At 44.9% G+C, this 27,515-nt stretch overlaps 1 protein-coding gene across 4 annotated transcripts in view; it reads left to right on the forward strand.

Moving 5' to 3' along the window:
* The first annotated feature begins 976 nt into the window (after positions 1–976).
* JMJD7 (jumonji domain containing 7) overlaps positions 977–27,515 on the forward strand; it is a 70,896-nt gene continuing 44,357 nt past the window's right edge. For 2 of the 4 annotated variants that reach the window (XM_073586607.1, XM_073586615.1), the window contains exons 1-7: positions 977–1,116; positions 2,331–2,484; positions 3,751–4,004; positions 10,112–10,168; positions 22,917–23,012; positions 23,301–23,377; positions 23,892–24,051. In XM_073586607.1, the coding sequence (XP_073442708.1) occupies positions 1,050–1,116; positions 2,331–2,484; positions 3,751–4,004; positions 10,112–10,168; positions 22,917–23,012; positions 23,301–23,377; positions 23,892–24,051 (865 nt within the window). In that variant the 5' untranslated portion in view covers positions 977–1,049. Of the gene's footprint in view, positions 1,117–2,330; positions 2,516–3,750; positions 4,005–10,111; positions 10,169–22,916; positions 23,013–23,300; positions 23,378–23,891; positions 24,052–24,686; positions 25,899–27,515 lie in introns of those variants that run through there. The other 2 variants (XM_073586629.1, XM_073586621.1) reach the window with 2 other exon arrangements.

Consider the following 27,515-nt stretch of genomic DNA (forward strand, 5'->3'; position numbering starts at 1 on the left):
TTAGAGACATATGATGCTTCACACCTAAGAACATCGGTCCTTCAGATGAAAGAGTAATCTGAGGGATCCCGACAGTTTTAAAAAAAATCATGGACAAACTGACCCGAGGAATGGAAAAAATAACAATTCATTTAATTGTAGTAACATAAAGCAACAGTACACATGAAAATAAGAGAGTTCGTATTCTTATCGGAGAGAGCGGCTTCTTCCTTCCGCAGGACAGATTGTGTATTGGGGGAAGACAGATTCTCCCATAACGGAGATAGATGACAGTTGGTGCTTATAAAGTTCTATGGAGAACTGTAATTGTCGAGCTTGCAGCAGAAGGTTTGTGTCGGTCTCTAGCTGCTCCTCTTTCCATAGAATGTTATGGGCACCAACTATCATCTAGAACGGTAATGGCCAAGTCTGTACTGAATGCAGAGTTGACCTGTGCATTGATAATGACTGATCAATGTTGGCAGAGAACGAAACAAATTTCTCTGATAAGATATATTACAAAGTGTCTCATTTTCATCTGTACTTTTGATTTATGAAATAATAATAAAAAAAAATATTAAAATGGTGGTTTCTCTCCCCTATCAATAGGATAAGGAAAATTTGCTGAAGGCCAGATCTCTTTGCACCTCCAGCAGATCTCAAGACTGGGGTCAGGGTCGGTGGTGGTCCCAACAGTTGGCCCCTCAGTGATCAGCCCAATCTCCAGTATACGGATAGGGGTTAACGTGCAGTTTTTGGGGAGGGGGGAACCCTTTGATGTCTTTTGTTTTTCTGTGGGTCTGTACAATTAGTGCTATAACCTTTAGGCTCCATTCACACCTGCGTTTAGAGTTCTGTTTGTCACAGACACATTAGAATAGAGCTACAGAAATCCAACTGGATTGTTTCATTGGTTCCTTCTCTAGTGTTATGTAATACTAGGAGAGACCAGCAGGTGGCGCTGTCTTGTGCTGCAGCACACATTAGTGCGCGGTGTCGTCTAGTCAAGCCAGCTGCTGTGAGCCCTTGTGACTCGCTGATACGTCACGTGACGGTATGAGAGGAGCAACATGGCGGCGACTACGGTGAGAGGCACAGTATGGAGGTGTCTCCGGGACTTTGCAGAGGAGGTCCGGGGTGAGTGTAGCGAATAGACATGGCCACGTGTGCTCACTAGACTCAGCATGGACGTGCCCGGCTGTAGGTGCTGCTGGCGCGCTTTATAGCCGTTATTGACGACATCTGCAGCGAGTGAAACCTCACTTGTCACACATACAATACACTTGTGCAAAGTATGCAGACAGCCGCCACTAGGTGGCGCTTACTATGGCTCTCATTTCAAAAGCAGCTGTAAAATGTCTGCAGCGAGCTCCCCCTGGCGGCAGCTTTATGCAACTGAACTTGTATTATGAAAGAAAAGTCATTAGAAAATGTAAACACTCTTTTATGAAATAATTTGTTTTTTTAGTCTTTTTGTGCCACTATTTTTTTTTTTTTTATTACCAACCTTAGGACAACTACTCTTCTAGACCTTAAAGGGGTTATCCCAACTTTGCAAGCATGGACCTCCACCGATCCCAAGAACAGGGATCTGAAATGCCATCTTGGTACGAAACTCCCTGCCGCTCCATTCATTGCCTATGAGAATGTTGGGGATCGTGTCCTGCTGACTCTGGCAGCCCTATAAGCAATGAATGGCCAGCATGTGGACTACTCATATCTGGGCATTCACAGACCCTTTTTTTGCATTGAGACATCCCCTTTAACATTATTTATTTTATTTATTACAGTATGGTGATATTTCCTTTATTCTCTGGGTGTGTGGAATGAGCTCGTGTACATTGGACACTACATAGGAACGCAGCCTTTCATATGTAACACTTTTCGGGACCAACATGTCATAATTAAAGGGGTTTTCCAGGTGTTAGATATTGATGACCTGTCTTTAGGTTAACAATATGATCTATAGATACCTGTAGAACCCATCTGGGTGCACCATAAATGTATGCATCGCTCATTTATCGTCTGCGGAGGTGAGCCCGATCGTCCACTTCTGTTACAATGAAGAGAGAAGTGCATATGCCTGGCAGCTTTTTCCTTCTTATGGTCACCAATGGGGATGAGCTTGGATGTTCAGGTTCAAAGTTCAGTTCGGGTACCAGAACTCTAAGCAAATTTGAACCTGAATCCCATAGATATCAATGGGGACCTGAACGTTGGTGCTGTTAAAGGTCTCACTTCCTGCAGACGTTTAGTTCATAGACACGGACTGCAGCGACCACTCAGCGGTGGAACATTTCTGGTCTGCCTTCTTTTTAGCCTCTGATGTGCACCGTTCTCCTTTCTCCCAGATCTACATGGCACCGACTGTGTCCCGTGTCTAGAAGAGCCGCCGTCTCCTCTGCAATTTCACAGAGAATGGCTGAGTCCCAACAGACCGTGTGTTATCCGCAATGCCTTTAACCACTGGCCAGCGCTGCACAAGTGGACATTAGATTACCTCCGGTACGGGAGCTGTAGTTCTTATAGATTTCAGGTATCGCTGAGGTTTCTGCCTTTTTTGTGTAGGGATAACTTTCGCTAATTCAGATCATGTAAAAAATAACATGTCACTCGCTGGTGTCCCACTATCCAGACCCTGCCGACATATTCCTGTAAGTGACACCAGTTGTTGAGCATCTGCTAGTGTCACCATCAGTCTTGACCACCGCTGATAAGTAGACACCTTCTGACAGGTCATCAGGTTTTTTTTGTTTTAGTTTTTATTATTTTTGGAAATCTGTCTCAATCCCTTCCCGACATGGCCAATTTCTGTTTTTGTTTTCTTTGTCCCCCCCCTCCCCTTCCAAAAGCCATCATTTTTTTTTTTTTTTTTTTTTTTTTTTAGTCCACAAAGATGTAGGTGGACATGTGTTTTACGGGACATGTACTTTTGAATGACACCATTAATCTTACCACGCAGTGCACTGGAAAAATTGCATGAAGTGTGGTGAAATTGCAGGAAAAAAGGACAAATGTAATTCGGACATTGTTTTTTGGAAATAGTTTTTATGGCATAACTTCTATGGTATAAATGACTTGGCATCAAGATTGTCCAGGTCAGTATTATGGTTATGCCAAACTGGTCAAATTGTTTTTTATTATTATTTTGGTAGTGGAAAAAAATAAAAATTTGTAAGAAAATATAAATTGCCGACCCACAACATTTAATTTTTTGGTTGTTGGACGCGTGTGAGGGCTTATTTTTTTTTTGTCTGGCAAGCCGTCATTTTTATCCAATACTATTTTTGGATGAATAGGACATTTTCATTGCTTCTTACTTCATTGTTTTGCAGTGTTGCAGCGACTAAAAAACAACGCAACAATTTTGGTGTTTTTAATTTTTTTTTTTAAAAAGTTATCCAACTGGGTTACCATAACATTTCGGACTTTTATGGATGTAGTGGTGCCACTGTGAATTTTTTTTTTTAATATCTTTATTCTGAATAGGGGAAAAGGATGATTTGAATTTTTGTGTTTTTAATGTTTTCATTGTTTTTCAAACTTTTTTTTTTTTTTCAAACTTTTTATTGTATTTGCTCTTCTCCTTAGGGGACTTGAAGCTGCGATCGTCTCATCACTTACACTATATTTAGTCACTTTATATAGCTCCATTAATTCCACAACACTTTACAAACATCATCACTGTCCCCATCGGGGCTCACAGTGTAGGTTCCCTATCAGTATGTCCTTGACAGCTGACTTGTAGCCTTTTTTTTTTTTTACATGAAGGGACTGTGTAGGATCCAAGGCTGTGAGTGTGGCCGTCACTCCCAACGGCTTCGCAGATGCCGTGTATGACAACAAGTTTGTGATGCCGGAGGAGAGAACAATGAATTTTGCTGATGTTCTGGATGTTATAGAGAAGAGGACAACTTCCCCGGGTGTCTTCTATATCCAGAAACAGTGCTCCAACCTGACCGAAGAGTTCCCCGAACTTATAGGAGATGTGGAGAGTCATATTCCTTGGATGAGTGAGGCACTAGGTAAAAATGATGGTGGCCAATCGGTGGAGGTTTCCTTGCCCTCAAGTTTGGGTGCTCTTGTTTTAAAGTCACAAAATTTTTGCGCAACCCCATCTTGTGGGGTTTTCAGGCAGCTCTGCTGAAATATGTTTAGTTGGGGAGGAGACCGGGCATAAATACTCTGCCCATCAAATTTTTGAAAACTGAGTTTTTATGCCAGAAATGTTACTGCACTCCGGTAGCATTTCGTGCAAGGTGAATGCCACCCATTAAATGCACCACATGAATTAAGAGATGCATGCCTCCTAATGAATATGGCACATCTTATAGCTGTGTGCTTCTCATTAAGGCCTCTTTCACACATCAGGTTTTCGCCGTCAGGCGCGATCCGGCGCTTTTGACAAAAACCGGATGCGGCGAAATGCAATGCCGGATCCGGTTTCCCCCCCATTGACTTGCATTAGAGCCGGATCGAGCCGGATGGCCATGCGTTTCGTCCGATTTTCGCCGGATCCGGCAATGTGATGCGATCCGGCGTCTGGAAAAAACGGCTACTGTAACGTTTTTTTTGTCTCCGGCGAAAAAGCCGGACATGCCGGATCCGGCGTGTCCGGCTTTTTCATACAATGAAAGCCTATGAGCGCCGCAATGCGCCTGATCCGGCGACAGCCGGATCCGGTGGCCGGATCCGGTTTTTTTGGTCTGAGCATGCTCAGTAGCTCTGCCCACAAGACATATATAAAAGCAAGACAGTGGGACCCTCAGCCACACCCAACATGCCACCCAAGACAGCAACCAGGAGCAGGAGAAGGCAGCAGACATCTGCAGCAGCACCATCAGCACCACCCCAAATGGAGCAGCATGCTGAACAACGGGAGGGGAGTCCAGCAGCAGATGAGAGACGGTAATTATCAAATCCCCCATTCCTCCAAACTAGGGCTATGGAATATCAAGATATTCATTGGCCCTTTGTTTCTCTTTACTCAACAGCCGCCCAATAGATGCAGCAGCAGCAATGGCAGCAGCAGGAACACCACCCACAGCCATGGAGTCTGGCCATGAGGAAGACAGCACATCTTCTTCTGGGAGCCCTCTCTTGCATCGTCAGCGTTTGACGGTAAGTTTTAATTTCCAAAATCCATCATCTCTGTAATATATGTCTATTCATTGCCTTTTATTTCAAAACAGGAATCACAAGATGAAGAGGAGCTCCCAGAAGAAGAAGGAAGGGGTGGACAGACACTTGGAGTGGGCTCACAATTGGTAAGTTTTTTGAATCAAACGCAGAAACACAACATCACACTACACACAACACATAGAAAACAATGTTCTGCAGACCACACACAGCAAACAAATGCCTACATCCAAAGACATAACATTTTTTGTTTTCTTCTCTAGTCTTCCCAATCTGGTGCTCGGCCAAGATGTCCTCGCAGTGCCTCCCGGGGTCGTCGGCGACAGCAACGCGGCAGTGACCAGCGTGTAAGTATAAATATTTTTGCTTTGTTTTTTTTGCACTTTTTATTTCATTTCTTTTGTGGAGGCTAATTATGTTATTTTTGTCTTTTTCTTTAACAGCCTTCACAGCGTGCTCCCGACTCTGACGGTGAGGATGGAGGGATTGATGTGGACCGCCTCATCGATCTCGTCAGAGAAAGGGAGCCGCTCTGGAATATGGCTGACCGCCGCCACGCTGACCTTATCGTTACCCAACGACTCTGGGAGGAAATCTGTTCGCTCCTTGTGGACCGCTGGGAGGACCTCGAAGCTCGGGCCCAGATTAAAGAGCGTAAGTATATACAGTACCGGTTGCTTGATTTAAACCAGTGTTTCCCGAACTCCAGTCCTCGTGGTCCCCACGGATCATGTGTTCAGGATTTCTATTTACTTTGGAAATCCTGAAAACATGACCCCTGGGGACCATAAGGACTGGAGTTTGGGAAACACTGATGTTGTATACTAACCACTTTGTCCTTTCTCGTTTCAGTGGAGAGAATTGTGAAGCGGTGGCGGTCTGTGAGGGATCGTTTCAAGAAGGAGTTCAATAAAGAGATGCGGGCCCCGAGTGGATCTGGAGGACGCAGGAGCAAGTACAAGTACGCACGAGCCCTGTCGTTCCTCCGGGAGACAATGCTCACCAGAAGGTAAATATTACACACCACATGTGACAAAAAAATGTTTAGATGTAACTTTTTTTTTTCAGCCAGGGCCATACCATGTCACTATTTTAATTGTTTTTTTTTCTCTTTATTCCACAGCACGGTGAGCAGCACTCGGGAGCCTGCACGATTGGACCCTTCTGAGGCGATCCCTGAGGAGACCGGCACCGAGGGACACTTCGACCGCCCCGGTACATCTGCACCTTCCCAGCCTTCCCACACATTCGACCCATCTGTCCCATCCACCAGCACAGGAGCATCGTGGCCGCCTACATTACATGAAGCTGCTGGTGAGGAGATCGCTTTCCCTTTACCCCACCCTTCTGCCCCTGCCACCTCTAGTACACCTGCGGGTACTGGGCGGCAGCGGCAGAGGGGTCAGGAAAAGAGTTATGCGCCAGAGTTCTTGCATCTGAATGCATCTTTCCAGAACTGTCTAAAAGTCTTGTCAGAGCAAATCTCCGCAGGCTTTCAGCAGATCAACTCCAGCATTCTGGAGGTGAAGACACTTCTGCAAACCATGCATTCAGAAGCAAGATCTTCGCCAAACCACACCTTTTTCAGGTCTGTTGTGGAGCGCATGGCAACACTATCTCCTACCCAGCAGATGCATGTAATGCATTCGTGCCACGGTGCTCTACAGCAGGTTACCTCCCAACCTCCACCTCCCACCACTGTAGTTCCTCCACCTGCACCCCCTCCAGCCACTTTCCATCCTCCCCCTCCTATTACATCTGCACCCCCTCCAGCCACTTTCCATCCTCCCCCTCCTATTACATCTGCACCCCCTCCAGCCACTTTCCATCCTCCCCCTCCTATTATATCTGCACCCCCTCCAGCCACTTTCCATCCTCCCCCTCCTATTACATACCAGCAACCTCCCCAGTACCAGACATCTCCCCACTTCCAGCAACCTGCCCCGTACCAAACTCCTTCCCCGTACCAAACTCCTTCCCCATACAACTTTCCATCAACATCATCTGCTCCTACAGTCCCTGCCCAACCCTCCACTCCACCGCCCACCACCACCTCTTCTGCCTCCCACATGTCCACCCATTCTGTAGCTTTTTCCACACCATCACCTCTAACTGTTCCTTCCCCACCACGATCCCAGTCCTCTCTCCACACTCCCATTGTCGATGTGTCCCGCAGCCCCTCCAGCAGTATTTCCACCCCACACTACACAGATTTGTAATGTGTGTTTTGTAATAAAAATGCCCAGTTTTTTTTCAAACCTTTATTAAAAAAGTTTTTTTAACTTTAAAAACAGTTTACAAAAAAAAAATATTTTAAATAAAAGTTAAATTATTGTTTACACTGGTTGTCTGTCATTTCTTTCTGCGGCGAAATATGTTTAAAAAAAAGGTTAAATACAGGGTATTTAAAAGGTAAAAAGGTATTCAAAACCAGGTACAGTATATAACTGTGGGTAAATTTTAGCTTTTTGCCACAGTTGTTTTCCTGGTTGTGTTTGAAGCAAAGTATTTCACCTAAAAAGTTGTGTTTATTGTTGGTGATTTCCTAACAATGTACACAACTTTTGTTAAAAGGTGAAATACTTTGCATAAAACACAACCAGGTACACACCTGTGGCCTAAAGCTAAAAATAGAGACCATGACCAGATAGCCAACTTTGGTTGGCAAAGGTATATACTGTTGGTCCAGAAGGTACACAAGTTTAGGGCACAAATCTTTCACACTCTGTCATCCTGCCAGTGTACTCTGCCTTGAGGTGACATAAAGTATAGTGCAAAATTGTCCCTCATTACTGAAACCGTCACAGAACTTCTAGTGGTAATGTCATGGTAATCTTGCAAGGTGGTTTCTTCAGAGGTGTCCTCAATGGAAATGGGTTCCTTGCAGATAACAAAATTGTGGCGTACCACGCAAGCTTTGATCACCTCGTCAACAGTTTCTGTCTTGAGGTTGATCGCAGTCAATAGGACCCGCCATTTGGCTGTCAGAATACCAAAGGTACATTCAACCATTCTTCTTGCTCTTGTGAGGCGGTAATTAAAAATGCGTTTTGGTCTTGTCAATCCTCTGCTAGAGTACGGTTTCAAAAGGTGTTCTGACAGCTGAAAGGCTTCATCCCCTACACAGACAAATGGCATAGGTGGACCAGATGTTTGCGGCAGCGGTCTAGGTGGTGGGAACTGGAAGGTGTTTCCATACAGTTTACGCCCCATGGCAGACAGTTTGAAAACTTGAGAGTCATTGGAGCGGCCATAGGCCCCAATATCAACAGCAATAAATTTGTATTCCGCGTCAGCGATGGCCATGAGGACAATTGAAAAATATTTCTTGTAATTGAAATATTCCGATCCCGATCCGGCTGGCTTTACAATGCGGATATGTTTCCCGTCCACAGCGCCCAAGCATTTGGGAAACTGACATATCTGTAGAAACTTTTCTGAAATTTCAATCCACCTCTCTGTTGTGGGCTCTGGTAAAAACTCTTCAGCTAAGGAGTCCCACAGTGCACGGCATGTGTACTTCACTATTCCAGATATGGTGGAAATCCCGAGTCTGTACTGGAAATGCAGTGACGAAAGGGATTCTCCAGTTGCAAGAAATCTGTGGGGAATTAAAAAACAATCAATTAGTTTTAAATCACAGCATTACATACCAAAACTCAGCTATAACACTTGGAGATACAAATTACCACCAACAAGATTGCAGTGAAAGTGTGCTCTGATGCGATCATATCCAATAAATGTGGCTTACCTTAAAGTCACCATCAGACGCTCTGCGGGTGAAACAGAGAAGCGGCAATAGGTGTCCGCTTTTCTTATGAGGTGTGCAATGCGCTCCACCAAGTAATCAAAATTCTCCATTTTCATCCGAACATATCCAAAAAATTTATCCGGGTTTCGTCGAAGGTCCATGCAGAGTGTAGAATAGACCCCACGCGTCATTCTCTTGGCTGTGATGGGGTGGATCCACAAACGTCGTCTACGATGCCTGATGCGCTGCTGTCTCGCTCTCTCCTTCTCCAGAACAATCACCCTCAAACGATTCGCCTCCGCTATAAAATCCGCCAAATTCTTCAAAATATTTCCAATGACATCCATCTTCGCCAGTAACTTGCTCTTCTCTCCAACCTGCACTTTCTCCTCTACAACCTGTCAAAGAAGGGCTGTAGGAACATGCTATATATAGTTTTCCAGTAGCCAATCCCGTTCGGAAGGCCACAAGGGTCAATTTTAAAAACCGGATCCGGCGTAATCCGTCGAAAAACGGATAGAAAAACGGATGAGACGGATCCGGTTTTGTCTGTCAAGAACAAGACGGATCCGGCAGAAAAACGGATCCGGCACATCAGGTTTTACAAAACATTTGCCGGATCCGGCGTTCCGGCACGACGCCGGATCGCGCCTGACGCCGAAAACCTGATGTGTGAAAGTAGCCTAAGACTAGCCTAAGAAACGCCATTCCTGATGGGAGGCCTATTTCTCCAATTCATCAAGACTGGCATTTTGCACGCCCGTACTAGTGAAGGTCTTGCTGGAAATGCGCACCTCTTAATGAATTTGGTACATGTTTTAGCTGCCAGGTGCCATTGCAAAAAATATTTGCTCCAGTCACAGACTGAAGTACATTTCTATTGTAGCTTTTGCCATTTGTGTAGCTTAAATTCAACTGAATTTGTCAGCCGTGCCCAACCACCTGCTGCCGGCTAAGCTCCAACCAGTTTTCAAAAAGTTGGTGACCCTAGTTGGGACTGTAGTTAAGAACGCCAAAAGTCACAAACTTTTGCACAAAAAGTTTGCAACATTTAAAAAAATTTTCTGCCAGTATTCAGATGAAAACTGATTGAATCGGCTCCATAAACTTTTAAGTTTACAAGGATTTACTATGGTCTCGTTGCTCTGTGTCCACAAAAGCCAGTCGCCTTGTTGAAATCGGACCAGACTAGTCCATGTAAATTGGGATTAATGAAAGATGTTTGTTGTCTTATTGGTACAGGGAAGCGTCCTGATGCCGTGAATTTCTGGCTGGGAGAATCTGCAGCGATCACATCCTGTGAGTATACACACAAGTGCTGCTATCAGGATTAGTATAGGCATTTATTGTGCACACACTGCTTCATGTGGACCCATAAGTTATCTTTGGAGGATCCCCTCACTGTGTACATGCAGATTGATGTTAGTGGCCCGCTATAGGAGAGCAGCGTGGGCACATCCTACAGGATTTTCCTCAACTATTTGACTTTTATTTGTCCTAATTTCTGCGTAGTCGTGAATAGGTTGATTGTGTGTCTGAGGGCGCCCGCATTGTCTGTGCGCGTCTGCCTCATGCACGCTCAGTACCAGCTTTCACTTTGCCTGTGATACTATCTGTACACACAAATAGCCCACACCTAAAAACTGGACTTTATAGAGCCCCATCTTGCAAGGAACAGAGGTGCACATGCTCGACCTCCTCTCCACTTGTGGTTCGTGGGGGCCCCAGTAGATTGTTTAGGGGATAACTTAATACACTACTGACAGAAAATTAGGGATATTCAGCTTTCAGGTCAAATGAATGGAAAACCTAAAAAGTTCCCGTTACAATGATATTTTCCCATGAGTCAGGCATGAAATAGAAGCAGCAGTGGTGACTTCATGATCTCAGACAATTTAGTGAAATAATAGCCAACAGTGGTGGGTATATGGTGAGTGAACCCCAACAAGAAATGTCCCTGTTTCAATAACTTGTCATGGGCCCTTGAGCATCCAATAAAGCTGACGATGTGTCCTGCTGTTCACAAGACGAGTGTCACGTGCCCCGTCCTGTGTGACACGGCCAGCAGGCCGGTAACTAATACAACAGGACACGGCACGTGTAATTGTCCAGTGTGACGTGGCCCGCAGGCCGGTAACTAATACAACAAGACACAGGGGATAGGGAAACATTTACAACGGTGGGCCCCGCGATAGGGAACAGGGGATGTGGCGACCTCCTGCACTCCCCTGAGTCAGTGTCCCTAACACTCCTAACGTTCCCTATACAGGCTCCTCACCTGTCGCCGATCAGGATACCTGTCACCCTAGCACACCCTACAGCTATTCCTTACGAGAGAGCTGGGTGGTGCAGGCACTGGCCCCCACCGCTGTACTAACACCAACATGAGGAAAAGTGACAAACAGGGAAACACTTAGCTTTGCTCTGATGCACTTGCTCCAGGCAACAGAGTCCAACACCTGAGTGCATCTTCCTCCCACCGTGTCCAACACCTGGGTGCAGCTGTCCAGCACCTGAGTGCAGCTTCCAGCAACTGAGTGCAGCTCTACACCATAGCTGCCACTCCACCAAGCTTTGCAAGAATCTTCACTGACACCATAGCTGCCACTCCACCATGCTTTACACGAACTCCTCGCTGACACCTTAGAGTCCAGCACCTGAGTGCAGCTTCCAGCAAAAGATTCCAGCAACTGAGTGCAGCTCTACACCATAGCTACCACTCCACCAAGCTTTGCAAGAATTCGTCACTGACACCATAGCTGCCACTCCACCATGCTTTACACGAACTCCTCGCTGACACCATAACTGCCACTCCACCATGCTTTACACGAACTCCTCGCTGACACCATAGCTGCCACTCCAGGACTCTGACTGAGTTGTCCTGGACTCTCCTCAGCTCCTTCCTTCACCCAGCATGGTTGGAAAAGACCAACAATATCACCGTCAGTGAACAAAACTGACACACCTTTATTAAGTAAACACACCTGTTAGTGATTCCCGTGTAATTACACTAACCACCATCGGGGGCAAAACTCTCTAAAAACACCAGTGCAATGACCATACTGGCCACCGGGGGAAAACGCTCTCTAAGCACAAAGCTTAGAGAGAGGAAAAAAAAGGTTACCAGTACTCTTATCTGACATGATCCCGCATGGATCATGACAGCGAGTTATTGTCTGAGGCATGGCATCCCACTCTTCTTGAAGGGTGGTCCTCAGGTCATTGAGGCTCTGGGGTACAGAGGTACGAGCCTCTACACGGCGACTCAGCTGATCCCATAGGTTTCCATGGGATTCGGGTCTGGAGACGGTGCGGGACGCTCAACGTGAGGTGCCCCAGTCTCCAGCAGTTGTTCCCTAAAGCCCATGAAGATGAGATTGGGTTGGTGTTGTCCGTGCAGAGGCACAATGACTGGAATAATGATATACAGTAGTAGGGGCTTGTCACCATACCAATCACAAAGTGTAGGGCTGTTCAGTACTGACCAGACACCTGCCCACCCTGTGAGACTAAGTTCATACTTGCGTATGGCTGGTCTGCGGATGGCTACGTACGTCCTGCCTTAAGCTCCGCCTACTTCCGTAAGCGTCCTGCGTACCTATCTTTAACATTGGGTACGCAGGGACATGCGTTGTATGCGGATGCGTCCGCATGCGTCGTTTTGACATGCCCTCTGACCACACAGAAATGCAACATGTTGCGTTCCCGTGTGGTTGGCGGGCACATGAAAACGCCGCATGCGGATGCATCCACATACAATGCATGTCCCTGCGTATCCAATGTTAAAGATAGGTACGCAGGATGCATGCCGAAGTAGGCGGAGCTTAAGACAGCCATACGCAAACCAGCCATAAGCAAGTGTGAACTTAGCCTAACTCCACCACAGGCTCGTCTGGTGACAACAGTAGCCGATGCACACCGCTCTCCTTGACGTCTCGAATGTTGTTGACGGCCATCATTTCTGCTCAGCGTGAATTGCCTTTCATTAGTGAACAGCACTGAGGCCCCAAGATCCCTCATACAGTGTAGATGATGCCTGTGTCTGGAGGTGGGGTCAAGAACCTTGCAGGTCGTGTAGCACACAGACCATGCTGATGTGAATGGTCTGACATGACACTTGGGTGCCTCTCGTCTCCCTAACATGTGCTTGGAGTTGCGACATTCTTTAGATCCGGTTCTGAAGAGTGTTGTCCACAGCAGTCCTCAGTGTGGGATGTGGCAGAGGACGTCCACTTCTCTGCCACTCTGTGACTCTTCCTGTCTCTGTTCCACCCTGCTGATGACTCTGTGACTCTCTGAGCTCAGTGGCCTCTTCCATCTGAGAACATCCTGCTTTTGAAGCCTCACAATGGCGAGAGACTGTTCATCAATTGTTGAGTGTCGTCTTGGTCTCATGATGTCAAACCATGACCCATGATGAGGATGTGATGCCAATTCTAACTGACCCCTGATATTTAATGGGCGACTCATGTATCAAACACCTGTTGTGAATTTTGCCATTAAGCTCCTTGTTAGAGAACAGGAACTTGTGCAAAAAGTCCCGAGACATTGAACAGTCAGGCATGTACGTAAAGAAATTTAGAGACGTCACATTAAGTACACCTGAAAAGGCTCGAGGGCATTTTAGGATCATCCTGAAACTTCACCCAAAAGCCAAATACAGTTAAGTCCATATATATTTGGACAGAGACAACATTTTTCTAATTTTGGTTCTAGACATTACCACAATGAATTTTAAACAAAACAATTCAGATGCAGTTGAAGATCAGACTTTCAGCTTTCATTTGAGGGTATCCACATTATAATAACAATAATAAATGTTATTTCTATAACGCCGACATATTCCGCAGTACTTTACATTTCAGAGGGGATTTGTACAGACAATAGACATTACAGCATAACAATCATCACATAGATTATAACAAATACCAAGAGGCATGAGGGCTCTGCTCGCAAGCTTACAGTCTGATGAAAGAGGTAGACACGAAAGGTGGGTGGTATCAGTTGCCCTGATTGTATGGACCAGCCATAATGTTAAGTGTGTAACAGTACAGACACAGAGGGCTAATGGATGCATAAAGCGTGTGGGAACCTGGTTATGGTAAAACTTTTGGCTGTGCCACACAGGGATAGATTAGGTTAATGTGTTGAGGCGATAGGCCAGTCTGAATAAATGCGTTTTCAGGGCACGCTTAAAATTGTGGGGATTTGGGACTAATCGTATTGACCTGGGAAGTGCATTCCAAAGAATTGGCGCAGCACGTGTAAAGTCTTGGAGACGGGAGTGGGAGGTTCTGATTATTGAGGATGCTAACCTCAGGTCATCAGCAGAACGGAGGGCGCAGGTAGGGTGGTATACTGAAACGAGGGAGGAGATGTAGGGTGGTGCTGAGCCATGGAGGGCTTTGTGGGTTAGGGTAATAAGTTTATACTGAATTCTGGAGTGGATGGGTCGCCAGTGTAATGACTGGCACAAGGTAGAGGCATCGTTGTAACGATTGATGAGGAATATGATCCTGGCTGCAGCATTCAAGACAGATTGGAGAGGGGAGAGTTTGGTAAGAGGGAGACCGATTAGAAGAGAGTTACAATAGTCGAGACGAGAATGAATAAGAGAAACAGTAAGAGTTTTTGCAGAGTCAAAAGTAAGAAAAGTCGAAATCTAGAAATGCTTTTTAGGTGCAGATGACAAGAGCGAGCCAGTGATCGAATGTGGGGGGCAAAGGAAAGTTTGGAATCAAGTATGACCCCAAGACAGCGGGCATGTTGCTGGGGAGTAATAGTGGAACCACACACAGAAATGGCAATGTCGAGTATAGGTACATTAGTAGCGGGAGGAAACACATGGAGTTCAGTCTTTGACAGGTTCAGTTTCAGATATAGTGAGGACATGATGTTAGACACAGCGTTTAGACAATCGCCGGTGTTTTCTAGAAAGCTGGCATGATGTCAGAAGAAGCGTATAATTGGGTGTCATCAGCATAGAGATGGTACTGGAAACCAAATCTACTGATTGTTTGACCAATAGGGGCAGTGTACAAGGAGAAGAGGAGGGGGCCTAGAACCGATCCTTGAGGAACCCCAACAGTAAGGGGAAGGTGAGAGGAGGAGGAACCGGCAAAAGATACAGTAAAGGAGCGGTCAGAGAGATAGGAGGAGAACCAGGAGAGAACGGTGTCCTTGAGGCCAATGGAACGGAGCACTGTGAGGAGGAGCTGATGATCCACAGTGTCGAATGCTGCAGAGAGATCCAAGAGAATTAGCATGGAGTAATGACCATTTGATTTAGCTGTTAGTAGATCATTAGAGACTTTAGTGAGGGCAGTTTCAGTAGAGTGTAAAGAGCGGAAACCGGATTGGAGAGGGTCGAGAAGAGAGTTATCAGAGAGATAGCGGATAAGACGAGAGTGGACCAGGCGTTCCAGGAGTTTAGAGAAGGGAAGATTAGAGACCGCTCTATAGTTAGCGGCACAGTTTTGGTCGAGGAATGGTTTTTTAAGTAGTGGATGTATGATGGCATGCTTAAATGAGGAGGGAAAGATACCAGAAGAGAGAGAGAGGTTAAATATTTTAGTTAGGTGAGGGGTGACAGCAGGGGAAAGGGACTGGAGGAGATGTGACGGAAATGGGTCACTGATGCAAGTGGTTGCGCGAGAAGATGCAAGGAGCCTGCTTACTTCTTTTTCTGTGACTGGTTCAAAATCAGAGAGTGAGCTAGATGCAGTGGGGGAGGGAGGACAGTGCATGGTATGAGGTGATTGGGAGATAATTTCCTGTCGAATCTTGTCAATTTTTTTCTTTGAAGTAATTGGCCAGATTGTCAGCTCGGAGCTCCGTGGTTGGGGCCTGTACTCTTGGATTGAGTAGAAAATGAAAAGTGTCAAAGAGATGTTTCGGGTTATTGAACAGTGAGGTGATGACGGTGTTGAAATAGGTTTGTTTGGAGAGGTGATGGGCAGTGTTGTATGTTGTAAGCATAAACTTTTAATGGATGAAATCTTTGTGTAGATTGGATTTTCTCCACCGACGTTCGGCGCACCTGGAGCACCGCTGCAGGAAACGTGTTTGCAGGGTGTGCCAGGGTTGTCGCCGTCTGTGTTGTGGTGTTCTATTTATAGCAGGTGCAAATTCATCCAGGGCACTTTGAGGTGTTTCATTGTAATGCTTCAGTGCAGAATCAGGACATGAGAGGGAGGAGATAGGGGCCAATGAAGACTACAAGTTCTTCATAAGTTTCAGGGTGTTAATGGCCTGTATGTTTCTATAAGTATGGACAGTGGGGGGTGACCTGAGCAGCCTGGCAGTTCTTGATAGAGAATGAAAGAAGATTATGGTCAGAGAGCGGGAGAGGGGAGTTTGCAAAATCATCCACTGCACAAAGCCGAGAGAAGACCACGTCGAGGGAGTTTCCGTCTTCATGCGTTGGAGAATTAGTAAGCTGCGAAAGGCCAAAACGAGGTTAGAGATAAAAGGTGAGTAGCAGATGGGGAGGGGGAAGAGCAATGGGGATGTTGAAATCTCCCATGATGAGGGTAGAGATGTCACAGGAGAGAAAATGTGGAAGCCAAGTGGCAAAATGATCCAGGAACTGATGGGAGGGGCCGGGAGGACGATACACCACCGCCACTCGCATGGAGAAGGGGGTGTAGAGTCTGACAGCATGGACCTCAAATGAAGGGAAGACTAGTGAGGGTAGCTGAGGGATAACCTGAAAGGTACATTTTGCTGATAGGAGCAGACCAACGCCTCCATCTGCTCTATTGTCTCATCTTGGGGTATGAGAGAAATGTAGTACCCCGTATGAAAGAGCAGCAGCAGCGTTAGTGTCTGACTGCTAGATCCAGGTTTCAGTAAGAGCCAGGAGGTTAAGAGAATTAGAAAGGAAAAAGTCATGAATGAAGGCGAGTTTGTTACACACTGAGCGAGAATTCCAAAGTGCACAATTAAGAGAGAAAGATGGCATGCGGGGAATATTAATAAGATTAGAGGGGTTTCTGAGTGTAGCAGTTGGGGGGTTTGACTTTCTATAACATGGGGGACCAGGGTTGGGAGCAATGTCTCCTGCAACTAGGAGGAGGATAAAAAGAGTGAGCAGATGGTTAAGTGATTTGTGAGAGCGTCTCTTATGTTGAATGGTGGGACTGACTGGACCTGTGCAATTTAACAATGTGAAAAGAGCATGAGTGCTATACATAGGAGAGGAAAGGAGCGAGGGGCCGATATGGATGGAGTGTAGAGAGTTAATGCCAGGGAGGTGGATGTGTGTGAATGCAGCTGCCAAGATATAAATTACACAAATGCATATGGTATATATTTGTTGTACTCCAAATGTACAGGGAGTAAATGTATATAAATGTCTTACCTGTCTCCTGCCCTGTGTAACATCCATGTTATAACTGCTAGTACTTTGATACATGTACTTCGATTACATGTGCACAAATGCTCCCCCAAGCTATGTCTGAATATATACGAGGCTAAGGCTTAGATTTTTTTTTTTTTTGTGCTTTCTTCTCGATAATCAATCAAACTAAATTGAGACAGCAGGACCCAATAAAATGTTGTGGTCAGATAAACAGATGTCCAGCACATTGACAATGGATGAGGGGTTTAGGAGTTTCAGCTCCTTAACATGTGCCACCCTGTTTTCAAAGAGACCGAAAGTAATTGGACAATTGACTCCAAGGCTATTTCATGGACAGGTGTGGGCAATCCTTTCATTATGTCATTATCAATTAAGCAGATAAAAGGCCTGGAGTTGATTTGAGGTGTTGTGCTTGCATTTGGAAGGTTTTGCTGTGAAGGAAACATGCGGTCAAAGGAGGTCTCCATGCAGGTGAAACAAGCCACCCTTAAGCTCCAAAAACAGAAAAAAACCATCTGAGAAATTGCTACAACATTAGGAGTGGCAAAATCTACAGTTTGGTACATCCTGAGAAAGAAAGAAAGCACTGGTGAACTCATCAATGCAAAAAGACCTGGGCGCCCACGGAAGACAACAGTGGTGGATGATCGCAGAATAATCTCCATGGTGAAGAGAAACCCCTTCACAACAGCCAAACAAGTGAACAACACTCTCCAGGAGGAAGGCGCATCAATATCCAAATCTACCATAAAGAGAAGACTGCATGAAAGTAAATACAGAGGGTTCACTGCATGGTGCAAGCCACTCATAAGCATCAAGAATAAAAAGGCTAGACTGGACTTTGCTAAAAAACATCTAAAAAAGCCAGCACAGTTCTGGAAGAACATTCTTTGGACAGATGAAACCAAGATCTACCTCTACCAGAATGATGGAAAGAGAAAAGTATGGCGAAGGCGTGGTACAGCTCATGATCCAAAGCATACCACATCATCTGTAAAACACGGCGGAGGCAGTGTGATGGCTTGGGCATGCATGGCTGCCAGTGGCACTGGGTCACTAGTGTTTATTGATGATGTGACACAGGACAGAAGCAGCCGAATGAATTCTGAGGTATTCTGAGCCATACTGTGTGCTCAGATCCAGCCAAATGCAGCCAAACTGATTGGTCGTCGTTGCATACTACAGATGTACAATGACCCAAACCATAAAGCCAAAGCAACCCAGCAGTTTATTAAAGCAAAGAAGTGGAATATTCTTGAATGGCCAAGTCAGTCACCTGATCTCAACCCAATTGAGCATGCATTTCACTTGTTAAAGACTAAACTTCAGACAGAAAGGCCCACAAACAAACAGCAACTGAAAACCACCGCAGTGAAGGCCTGGCAGAGCATCAAAAAGGAGGAAACACAGCGTCTGGTGATGTCCATGAGTTCAAGACTTCAGGCAGTCATTGCCAACAAAGGGTTTTCAACCAAGTACTAGAAATGAACATTTTATTTACAATTATTTAATCTGTCCAATTACTTTTGGTCCCTTTAAAAATAGGGTGGCACATGTTAAAGAGCTGAAACTCCAAAACCCTTCATCCAATTTTAATGTGGATACCCTCAAATGAAAGCTGAAAGTCTGAACTTCAACTGCATCTGAATTGTTTTGTTTAAAATTCACTGTGAAAATGTCTAGAACCAAAATTAGAAAAATGTTGTCTCTGTCCAAATATATATGGACCTAACTGTATTCCCAACTTTTTTTTAGTGATGTATTTTGGGACTAAGGCCGGAGTCACACTAGCGAGAAATACGGACGAGTGCTATGCGCGAAAAAAATCACATTGCACTCGTCCCATTGTTAATCTATGGTGCAGCTCCCATCAGCCGTTTTTTTTTTTCTCGGCCATATTATACGTGCTGAGAAAATTGCAGCATGCTGCGATTTGCACCGTATTACGCCCGAAAAACGCCAATGCAAGGCTATGGGGGTGAGAAAAATATGGATTACACACAAACTAGACTTGTGACTTGCAAGAAATACACACCAGTGTTCTTTAGAAAAGCCGGCAATTCAGTGCGCGATACAGTAAAATCACACTGACATGTTTAATAAAGAATAGAAAGAATCGATATATATAAAATTTCATAGAGTTCTACATAGCATAATAGCCCCTAAATCAATTACCGGTTTCTGTAAAATCATTACTGAACCCGACATGAAATGACACATGGTTTACACACAGTGAACCAAGTTATATCAAAACGATTTATATATGTCACTGTTTACTAAATTTATTAGTTTGTGTTAGGAAACATTTGGAACTCTAGGGGTTAAATTTAAGGTTATAATCCCGGAAAAAAATTGAGTGGGCTCCCGCGCAATTTTCTCCACCAGAGAGGGAAAGCCAGTGAATGAGGACAGATATTAATAGCCTAGAGAGGGACCATGGTTATTGGCCCCCCTGGCTACAAACATCTGCCCCCAGACACGTCAGCGGTAGTCACTGAGGCTGCGTGGAGTCCCCGGCCAACCTGAGGTGAACTCAGGAGCGTGGGAAAAAGTTAAGAAACTTTCCCACGCTAATCAGTTCATCGCCTGTGCAGACATAATTTCATTCATTCTGCAGTAGTTTAAAGCTGGGCCGGTAGCATTAGCACCGGTCCCAATTGTAAACTAGTAAACCCCTGGATTGCAGCGGGGGACCGGTATGGTTAATGTTGGGTTTTTTTTTGTTTTTAGTTACAGGAGAACAAGGGATTTTGTTGGATTGGCAGCATATTAAATTTTGTCAAAAACTGTGTAATTATTTCATTAAAATAATTTTTAATTAATGTGTGTGTGTCTTTTTTAACCCTTTACTACTATAGATTTAATAATGGATAGGTGTCTTATTGACACCTCTCCATTATTAACCCGGCTTAATGTCACCTTTCAATAGCAAGGTGACATTAACGCCTTATTAACCCATGAGCCACCACTAAAGGCAATGGGAATAGAGCGGCTAAGTGCCAGAAAAAGTGCTTTTTATAGATGCGCCTTTTCTGAGGGCAGATGTTTGTAGCCAGGGGGGCCAATAACCATGGTCCCTCCCTAGGCTATTATTATCTGCTCTCACTGGCTTTCCCTCTCTGGCGCAGAAAATTGCGCGGGAGCCCACACAATTTTTTCCTGCAATTATAGCCTTAAATTTAACCCCTAGAGTTCCAATTTTTTACTAACACAACCTAATAAATTTAGTAAACACTGACATATATAAATCATTTTGATATCACTGATATGTAAACCATGTGTCATGTCTGGTTCTGTAGTGATTTTACAGAAGCCGGCAATAGATTTAGCGGCCATTATGCTGTGTAGCATAAATAAAGATTATTATTATGTAGAACTCTATGAACTATATATAATATACGTGTGTATCAATGACGCATGTGTGTGTGTATATATATATATATATATATATATATATATATATATATATATATATATATATATATATATATATATATATAATTTGTATGTACAGTACAGACCAAAAATCTTGGACACACCTTCTCATTCAAAGAGTTTTCTTTATTTTCATGACTATGAAAATTGTAGATTCACTCTGAAGGCATCAAAACTATGAATTAACACATGTGGAATTATAACAAAAAAAGTGTGAAACAACTGAAAATATGTCTTATATTCTAGGTTCTTCAAAGTAGCCACCTTTTGCTTTGATTACTGCTTTGCACACTTTTGGCATTCTCTTGATGAGCTTCAAGAGGTAGTCACCGGAAATGGTCTTCCAACAGTCTTGAAGGAGTTCCCAGAGATGCTTAGCACTTGTTGGCCCTTTTGCCTTCACTCTGCGGTCCAGCTCACCCCAAACCATCTCGATTGGGTTCAGGTCTGGTGACTGTGGAGGCCAGGTCATCTGGCGTAGCACCCCATCACTCTCCTTCTTGGTCAAAAAGCCCTTACACAGCCTGGAGGTGTGTTTGGGGTCATTGTCCTGTTGAAAAATAAATGATGGTCCAACTAAATGTAAACCGGATGGAATAGCATGCCGCTGCAAGAATATGTGGTAGCCATGCTGGTTCAGTATGCCTTCAATTTTGAATAAATCCCCAACAGTGTCACCAGCAAAGCACCATCACACCTCCTCCTCCATGCTTCATGGTGGGAACCAGGCATGTAGAGTCCATCCGTTCACCTTTTCAGTGTTGCACAAAGACACGGTGGTTGGAACCAAAGATCTCAAATTTGGACTCATCAGACCAAAGCACAGATTTCCACTGGTCTAATGTCCATTCCTTGTGTTCTTTAGCCCAAACAAGTCTCTTCTGCTTGTTGCCTGTCCTTAGCAGTGGTTTCCTAGCATCTATTTTACCATGAAGGCCTGCTGCACAAAGTCTACTCTTAACAGTTGTTGAAGAGATGTGTCTGCTGCTAGAACTCTGTGTGGCATTGACCTGGTCCCTAATCTGAGCTGCTGTTAACCTGCGATTTTTGAGGCTGGTGACTCGGATGAACTTATCCTCCGCAGCAGAGGTGACTCTTGATCTTCCTTTCCTGGGGTGGTCCTCATGTAAGCCAGTTTCTTTGTAATGCTTGATGGTTTTTGCCACTGCACTTGGGGACACTTTCAAAGTTTTCCCAATTTTTCGGACTGACTGACCTTCATTTCTTAAAGTAATGATGGCCACTCGTTTTTCTTTACTTAGCTGCTTTTTTCTTGCCATAATACAAATTCTAACAGTCTATTCAGTAGAACTATCAGCTATGTATCCACCAGACTTCTTCACAACACAACTGATGGTCCCAACCCCATTTATAAGGCAAGAAATCCCACTTATTAAACCTGACAGAGCACACCTGTGTTGTGAAAACCATTTCTGGTGACTACCTCTTGAAGCTCATCAAGAGAATGCCAAGAGTGTGCAAAGCAGTAATCAAAGCAAAAGGTGTATACTTTGAAGAACCTAGAATATAAGACATACAGTATTTCCAGTTGTATCACACTTTTTTGTTAATTATATAATTCCACATGTGTTAATTCATAGTTTTGATGCCTTGAGAGTGAATCTACAATGTTCATAGTCATGATAAAGAAAACTCTTTGAATGAGAAGGTGCGTCCAAACGCGTTTGGTCTGTACTGTATACATGTGTATGTGTGTGTGTGTGTGTATGTGTATATATATATATATATATATATATATATATATATATATATATATATATATATATATATATATATATATATTGTATTCTATGTGTCTATATCTATTCTTTCGTTTGTGTTTTAACCTGTCATTGGGATCCATAATATGTCCCATTTTGCAAGCCGGTGAGAAAATCTCGCCGTACGGATGCCATACGGATGTCACACGAATGCTTAGATGCGAGAAAATTGCATCCTTGCATTACAATCAGATGACATACGGATCACTGTTCACTAAACATTTATACGATTCTGGTCCGTGAAAAACGGACCGTATTTTTATACCTTAATCCGTGCACCCTGTACAACACCATTTCGCACGTCAGACATCTGCAATACATTTGGATCTATCTGCTCATTGATTTCTATTTCAAAAAAACAAAAAAAATTTACTTTCAGGTTCTGTTACTTTGACATAAAAAATGTAGCTGGATGGCGCAGATTTCCTAATAGTGAACCTGCAGCTGACATGATGCCCATTTCTTACAGTGCACAAAGATCACTACGAGAACCTCTACTGCGTCATTTCAGGAGAGAAGCATTTTATTCTTCACCCACCCAGTGACCGTCCCTTTATACCTTATGGTATGTTCAGTCTAATCGTGTGTCCGTCTGTCTCGGTATGAGACTTTTCCCAATAATCTCGCAGACTGGAGTCATGTAGATTCTCTAGGGTGTGCCATCATTTTCTGATTGGTGAGGCGGGTCCATCCTCTAGACCCCACCACCAATCCTGAGGCTCCGTCACTGGTTTTTGCTTTTTTTTGGCACAGAATGATTGTCTGTATCCTGCCATTTTATATGTAGACTTTGTTCTTTCACATAATGACCACGTCACAATGATGCTTACAAGGTTTTTTTGTCATATTTTAGAAACGTACCAGCCGGTCACATATAGGGTTAATGAAGATGGAACATTTGAGGTTATAGACCAGGAGCATGCAGACAAGGTAAGTCCTAGAGAACGGTCGGCCGTGTGCATCTCCAGGAGGTGGGACATACTATTAACTTCCATAATAATGGCTGTAGAAATGTAAAGTGAAAGCTTTGCAGTAATTTGCTCTTGCACCATTGATCTTTGGGTTTTTGCATACAAATGAATAATACAACAGGAAGGGGAATGAATGCACTATGCTGGGTGACAAGTCACTAGAAGATCTGCAAGCCCATCATCAGCACTGGGCAGACGGATGTCAATCAGAAAGTTTCCGCAGGAGACCGCCTTGGGTTTGGAGCTGGAGACCTGCAGCCAATTTGTCCTCCGAACATGATTGTCAGTTTTAGGATATTTCATACCGATGTGTTTGAATAGTTTTATTGCCTGGCTAAAATGGAAATCATATTCATCCTGGAGTGGTATAACTATTACCTAAAGTCTGCAGCGGTTCCTCCAGCCCCGTTCTTCAGTCTCCATTCAGCACAGAGAGCTCTGTGACCGTCATGTATGAGTTTGCTCTTCCTTAGGTTCCTTGGATTCCTGTTGACCCTCTGGAGCCGGATCTGAGTTTATATCCAGCGTACGGTGAAACACGGCCCCTGCATGTGACAGTGAAGGCCGGAGAAATGCTGTACCTGCCTTCTCTTTGGTTTCATCATGTCCGCCAGTCCCACGGTTGTATAGCAGGTGAGCTATGATGATTTCAGTGAAAGCACTTAAATGGGTTTATTTGGGGAAAAAAAAACAAAAAAAAAAAAACAGCAACACAATGCTTTACTCACCCTCCCCGGGTCAGGCTCTGAGGATGTTCTTGTCCACAGCACCGAAATCACAGGAATGGCACTGCAGCCAACCTGTGGCTTGTACTGACAACTTGTCCAGAGCCACTGAGCAGACATGCCGCTGTGCGGACTAGAACATATTATTCGAGCACGCCGAAGCCCCTCGGTTAGCACCCGAGTATGGCGGATAACGCCTTATCCGAGCACGCCGCTCATCACTATTGTGCAGCACTCCTCATTTCTGCACATCTGGAAAGACGAATGCCCAGGAAAATATCTCATCTGGCACTTAGTGGCGTCTCTCCACGGGGAATGCAGAAGGAAATATCACTACACGACCTCCTGTCTAGACTGACAGATGTTGCACGTAAAAGTATCTTCAAGTCTGTTGCTGAGTTTTCTGAACTTGTCTCATTCATCTGGAAGATGCTTGCCGGAATCCATGCTTCTGCTGCACAACCCTGTTCTCCTGCACAAAATGCAGTTTGCAGGGCCACAAGTGCAATCTTTAGAATTAATGGTTGTCTTTTTCGTTTTCAGTGAATTTCTGGTATGATATGGAGTATGACCTGAAATACCACTATTTTCAACTTCTGGATTCTCTCACTAAAGGTGCAGGAAATCTGTGACTGAACGGTGGCCATTAGCATGGCCAAATAAGAGCGAAGCATCCATGTGCCATGAGACAGACGTGACCCTGCGCTTGCAGGGCCGAGGAAAACGGGCAAGTGTGGGATAAGTGTCTCTAGACTCTGGAGTATCTGGATGTGACATGTCGGACATCCTGGGAAATATTCTTTCCAAAATCTACATATATACGTTCACTCTCTGGGAGCAGACGTGTCAGCAATTCATAGCTTTTATAATTTGGGACCCCTTGTATATTTCATGCTGCGAGCTTCCCCTTAACACACCCTAATGGGGACAATGGAGAAGAAATACCTTGGGGTTTATTCACACGTTATTATTTTTATTTATTTTTAAAGACCATGGCTAAAAAAATTCTAAATTTTACTGATTTAGACCCTGAGGCTGTGTGCCCACGTTGCATTTTTTTTAAGCATTTTTTATGTGTTTTTCGGGGTCAAACCGCATCAAAAACGCTTAAAAGAAGCATCCCATTCATTTAAATGCATTTTGGCCTTTTTGTGCCAATGGATGCGTTTTTTACCGCTAAGGAAACGCTTAGCGGTAAACGCAGCATGTTCATTAATTTCCGCTTAGGTCCGCGTTTTTGGCTATTTTCTATAGTCCAGAAGACGCGTGGAAAAAAACGCATCAAAAACGCGCGTTTTTGCCACGATTTTTGTGGGAAAAACGTGCGTTTTTGATGCGTTTTTTTCCGCGCGTCTTCTGGGAAGGAGACCCGTTTCCTGAGCGTTTTAAAAACGCTAACGTGGGCACATAGCCTAAAATTGATTGCTTTCTTTCAAAAGTAAATCTACCTCTTAAAGACCAATTCACACACAGCAGTAGATACGTTGCAGAAATGTCAGCCCCTGTCCCATACATCTGACAGTTTCAGAAATCTGTGAACACGCTGCAGAAGACACTCAATTTAGATACAGTGTATGGAATGTAATCTCTGCAACAAATCTGCTGCATGTGATCATGTCCCAGCACCGATCACTTTGTGGTGATGAGAGTCCGAGGCCCATTTTTCTTCTGATGTATATCTATGGACATTGGACCCGGCGGGGGATGATTAATGTATGCGGCTCCCTCTTACTCAATAAAGTGTGAAATGTAAAACTCTCGACTGTGTTACAGGACGGCAGGGACCTTAGATCAGTCATCTGCGATGCATAGTCCATAGCCGCAGTATGGCGGACTGTGTTTTGATTCTTGCCGCCTGTGAGTCGTGCAGCGTGAATCTACTGTCGGGTTCACTTTATAGGCTCAGAAAGTCTGATTCCAGGGATGGGTCACTTATTAGACTGCGGGCAGTTTAAATACAATAAGTATTTTTTTACTCTTCGCCACGACAGCACCCACTTGGAGAGAGGGATCCGCCCATAGGAACAGGAAACCTACAGAGATAAAAGAGGGCGGTCCGCCTTTCCCCCTCAGTTGGTTTCCTGTTCCTAAGGGGAATCGCAGGATACACTACAGTCTTACCTGGGCCAAGGAACCGCCTGTGCAGTTTCTGCGAGAACGGCAGGGGTTCCGGTCCAGAGGCAGCGACGGGGGAGTGCTGGAATCCGGCTCCCTCCTCGGCTGGGATATACTACGAGCCAGAAACACCGGTACCAGGTGGCACCGACCGGTGTTCTTCTGAAGATAACATGACACCGGCAGGAGATCTATTCCGGTCCATGTGGGGGCGCAGGAACCGGAGAAAACGGCAGCCTCCGGCGTTCCTAAGGGGCTTCAGCGTCCAGGAGAACGCTCATACAGCGCAGCAGGAAGTGGTAAGGAGGAGCTTCCGGGTCACCGGAGGCTCCTCGGCTCAGAGCGCACGCGTGGCTGGGCGGCACCACAGACGCAGGCGCTCCCCGCCCCCTCCAGAGAGAGAGAAAAAAAAAAAAAAAAAAAAAAATGATGATTTTACTAGCTGAGCGGCGGCTAGAGGAGCGCTGAAGCGCATACTAATAAGCCGCAAATAGGCGCACCTGGAGGGGGAGGTACCAGGTATGAAGGGGCTTACAAAAGGCCGGGGGCAAAAGTATACGGCGTGCAATCATGTCTTCACCAAGGCAGGACACGCATCCCCAGGCAGGCGATGCAGCAGCAGCCAAGGACCATGCAAGACGAGGTTCCTCGGATCGTAGCCACAGAAGCCACGCTAACAAGCCTCCTGAGCCGGTACCTACAGCTTCTCTGGGTGAGTGGACGTCGCTCTGCCTATCAAGCTGATGATATGTCTCTCTCTCTCTCTCGATCTCCCTCTCTCCTCCGTCATAATGTCTCCATCTCAGACTAAGAGGAAGGGAAAGTCAAAAAATAAAGAATGTGCCCTGTGTACATGTCCGCTACCGGACTCTTACACAAAAAGACTGTGCAAAAGATGCGTTAACGAAACGGCGAAACAGGCATCAACATCAGCCGTTGATATAAGGGCCATAATTAGGGAAGAACTACAGGCCTTAAACCAGTCTAGCAGGCCTACTAGTATCGAAACTACTAAGCTAACAGGGGCCGTAGACACCGATGAGGGCGAAATAGCCTCAGATGATTCCCATGCATCCACATCAGCGTCCTCCTCAGAGATGGAGAGCCGTTGCTGTTTTCCTTTAGATAATATGGATAATTTAGTTAAATCAGTAAGGAATACAATGGGATGCACAGACACAAAGGAGCCACAAACGACTCAGGAAATTATGTTTGCGGGGCTCACGGATAGGAAAAGGAGAGTTTTGCCGGTCATTC

This window comes from Dendrobates tinctorius, unplaced genomic scaffold, assembly GCF_039654945.1.
Source record: "Dendrobates tinctorius isolate UK_male_01 unplaced genomic scaffold, ASM3965494v1 ptg000010l, whole genome shotgun sequence".
Classification (NCBI taxonomy): domain Eukaryota; kingdom Metazoa; phylum Chordata; class Amphibia; order Anura; family Dendrobatidae; genus Dendrobates; species Dendrobates tinctorius.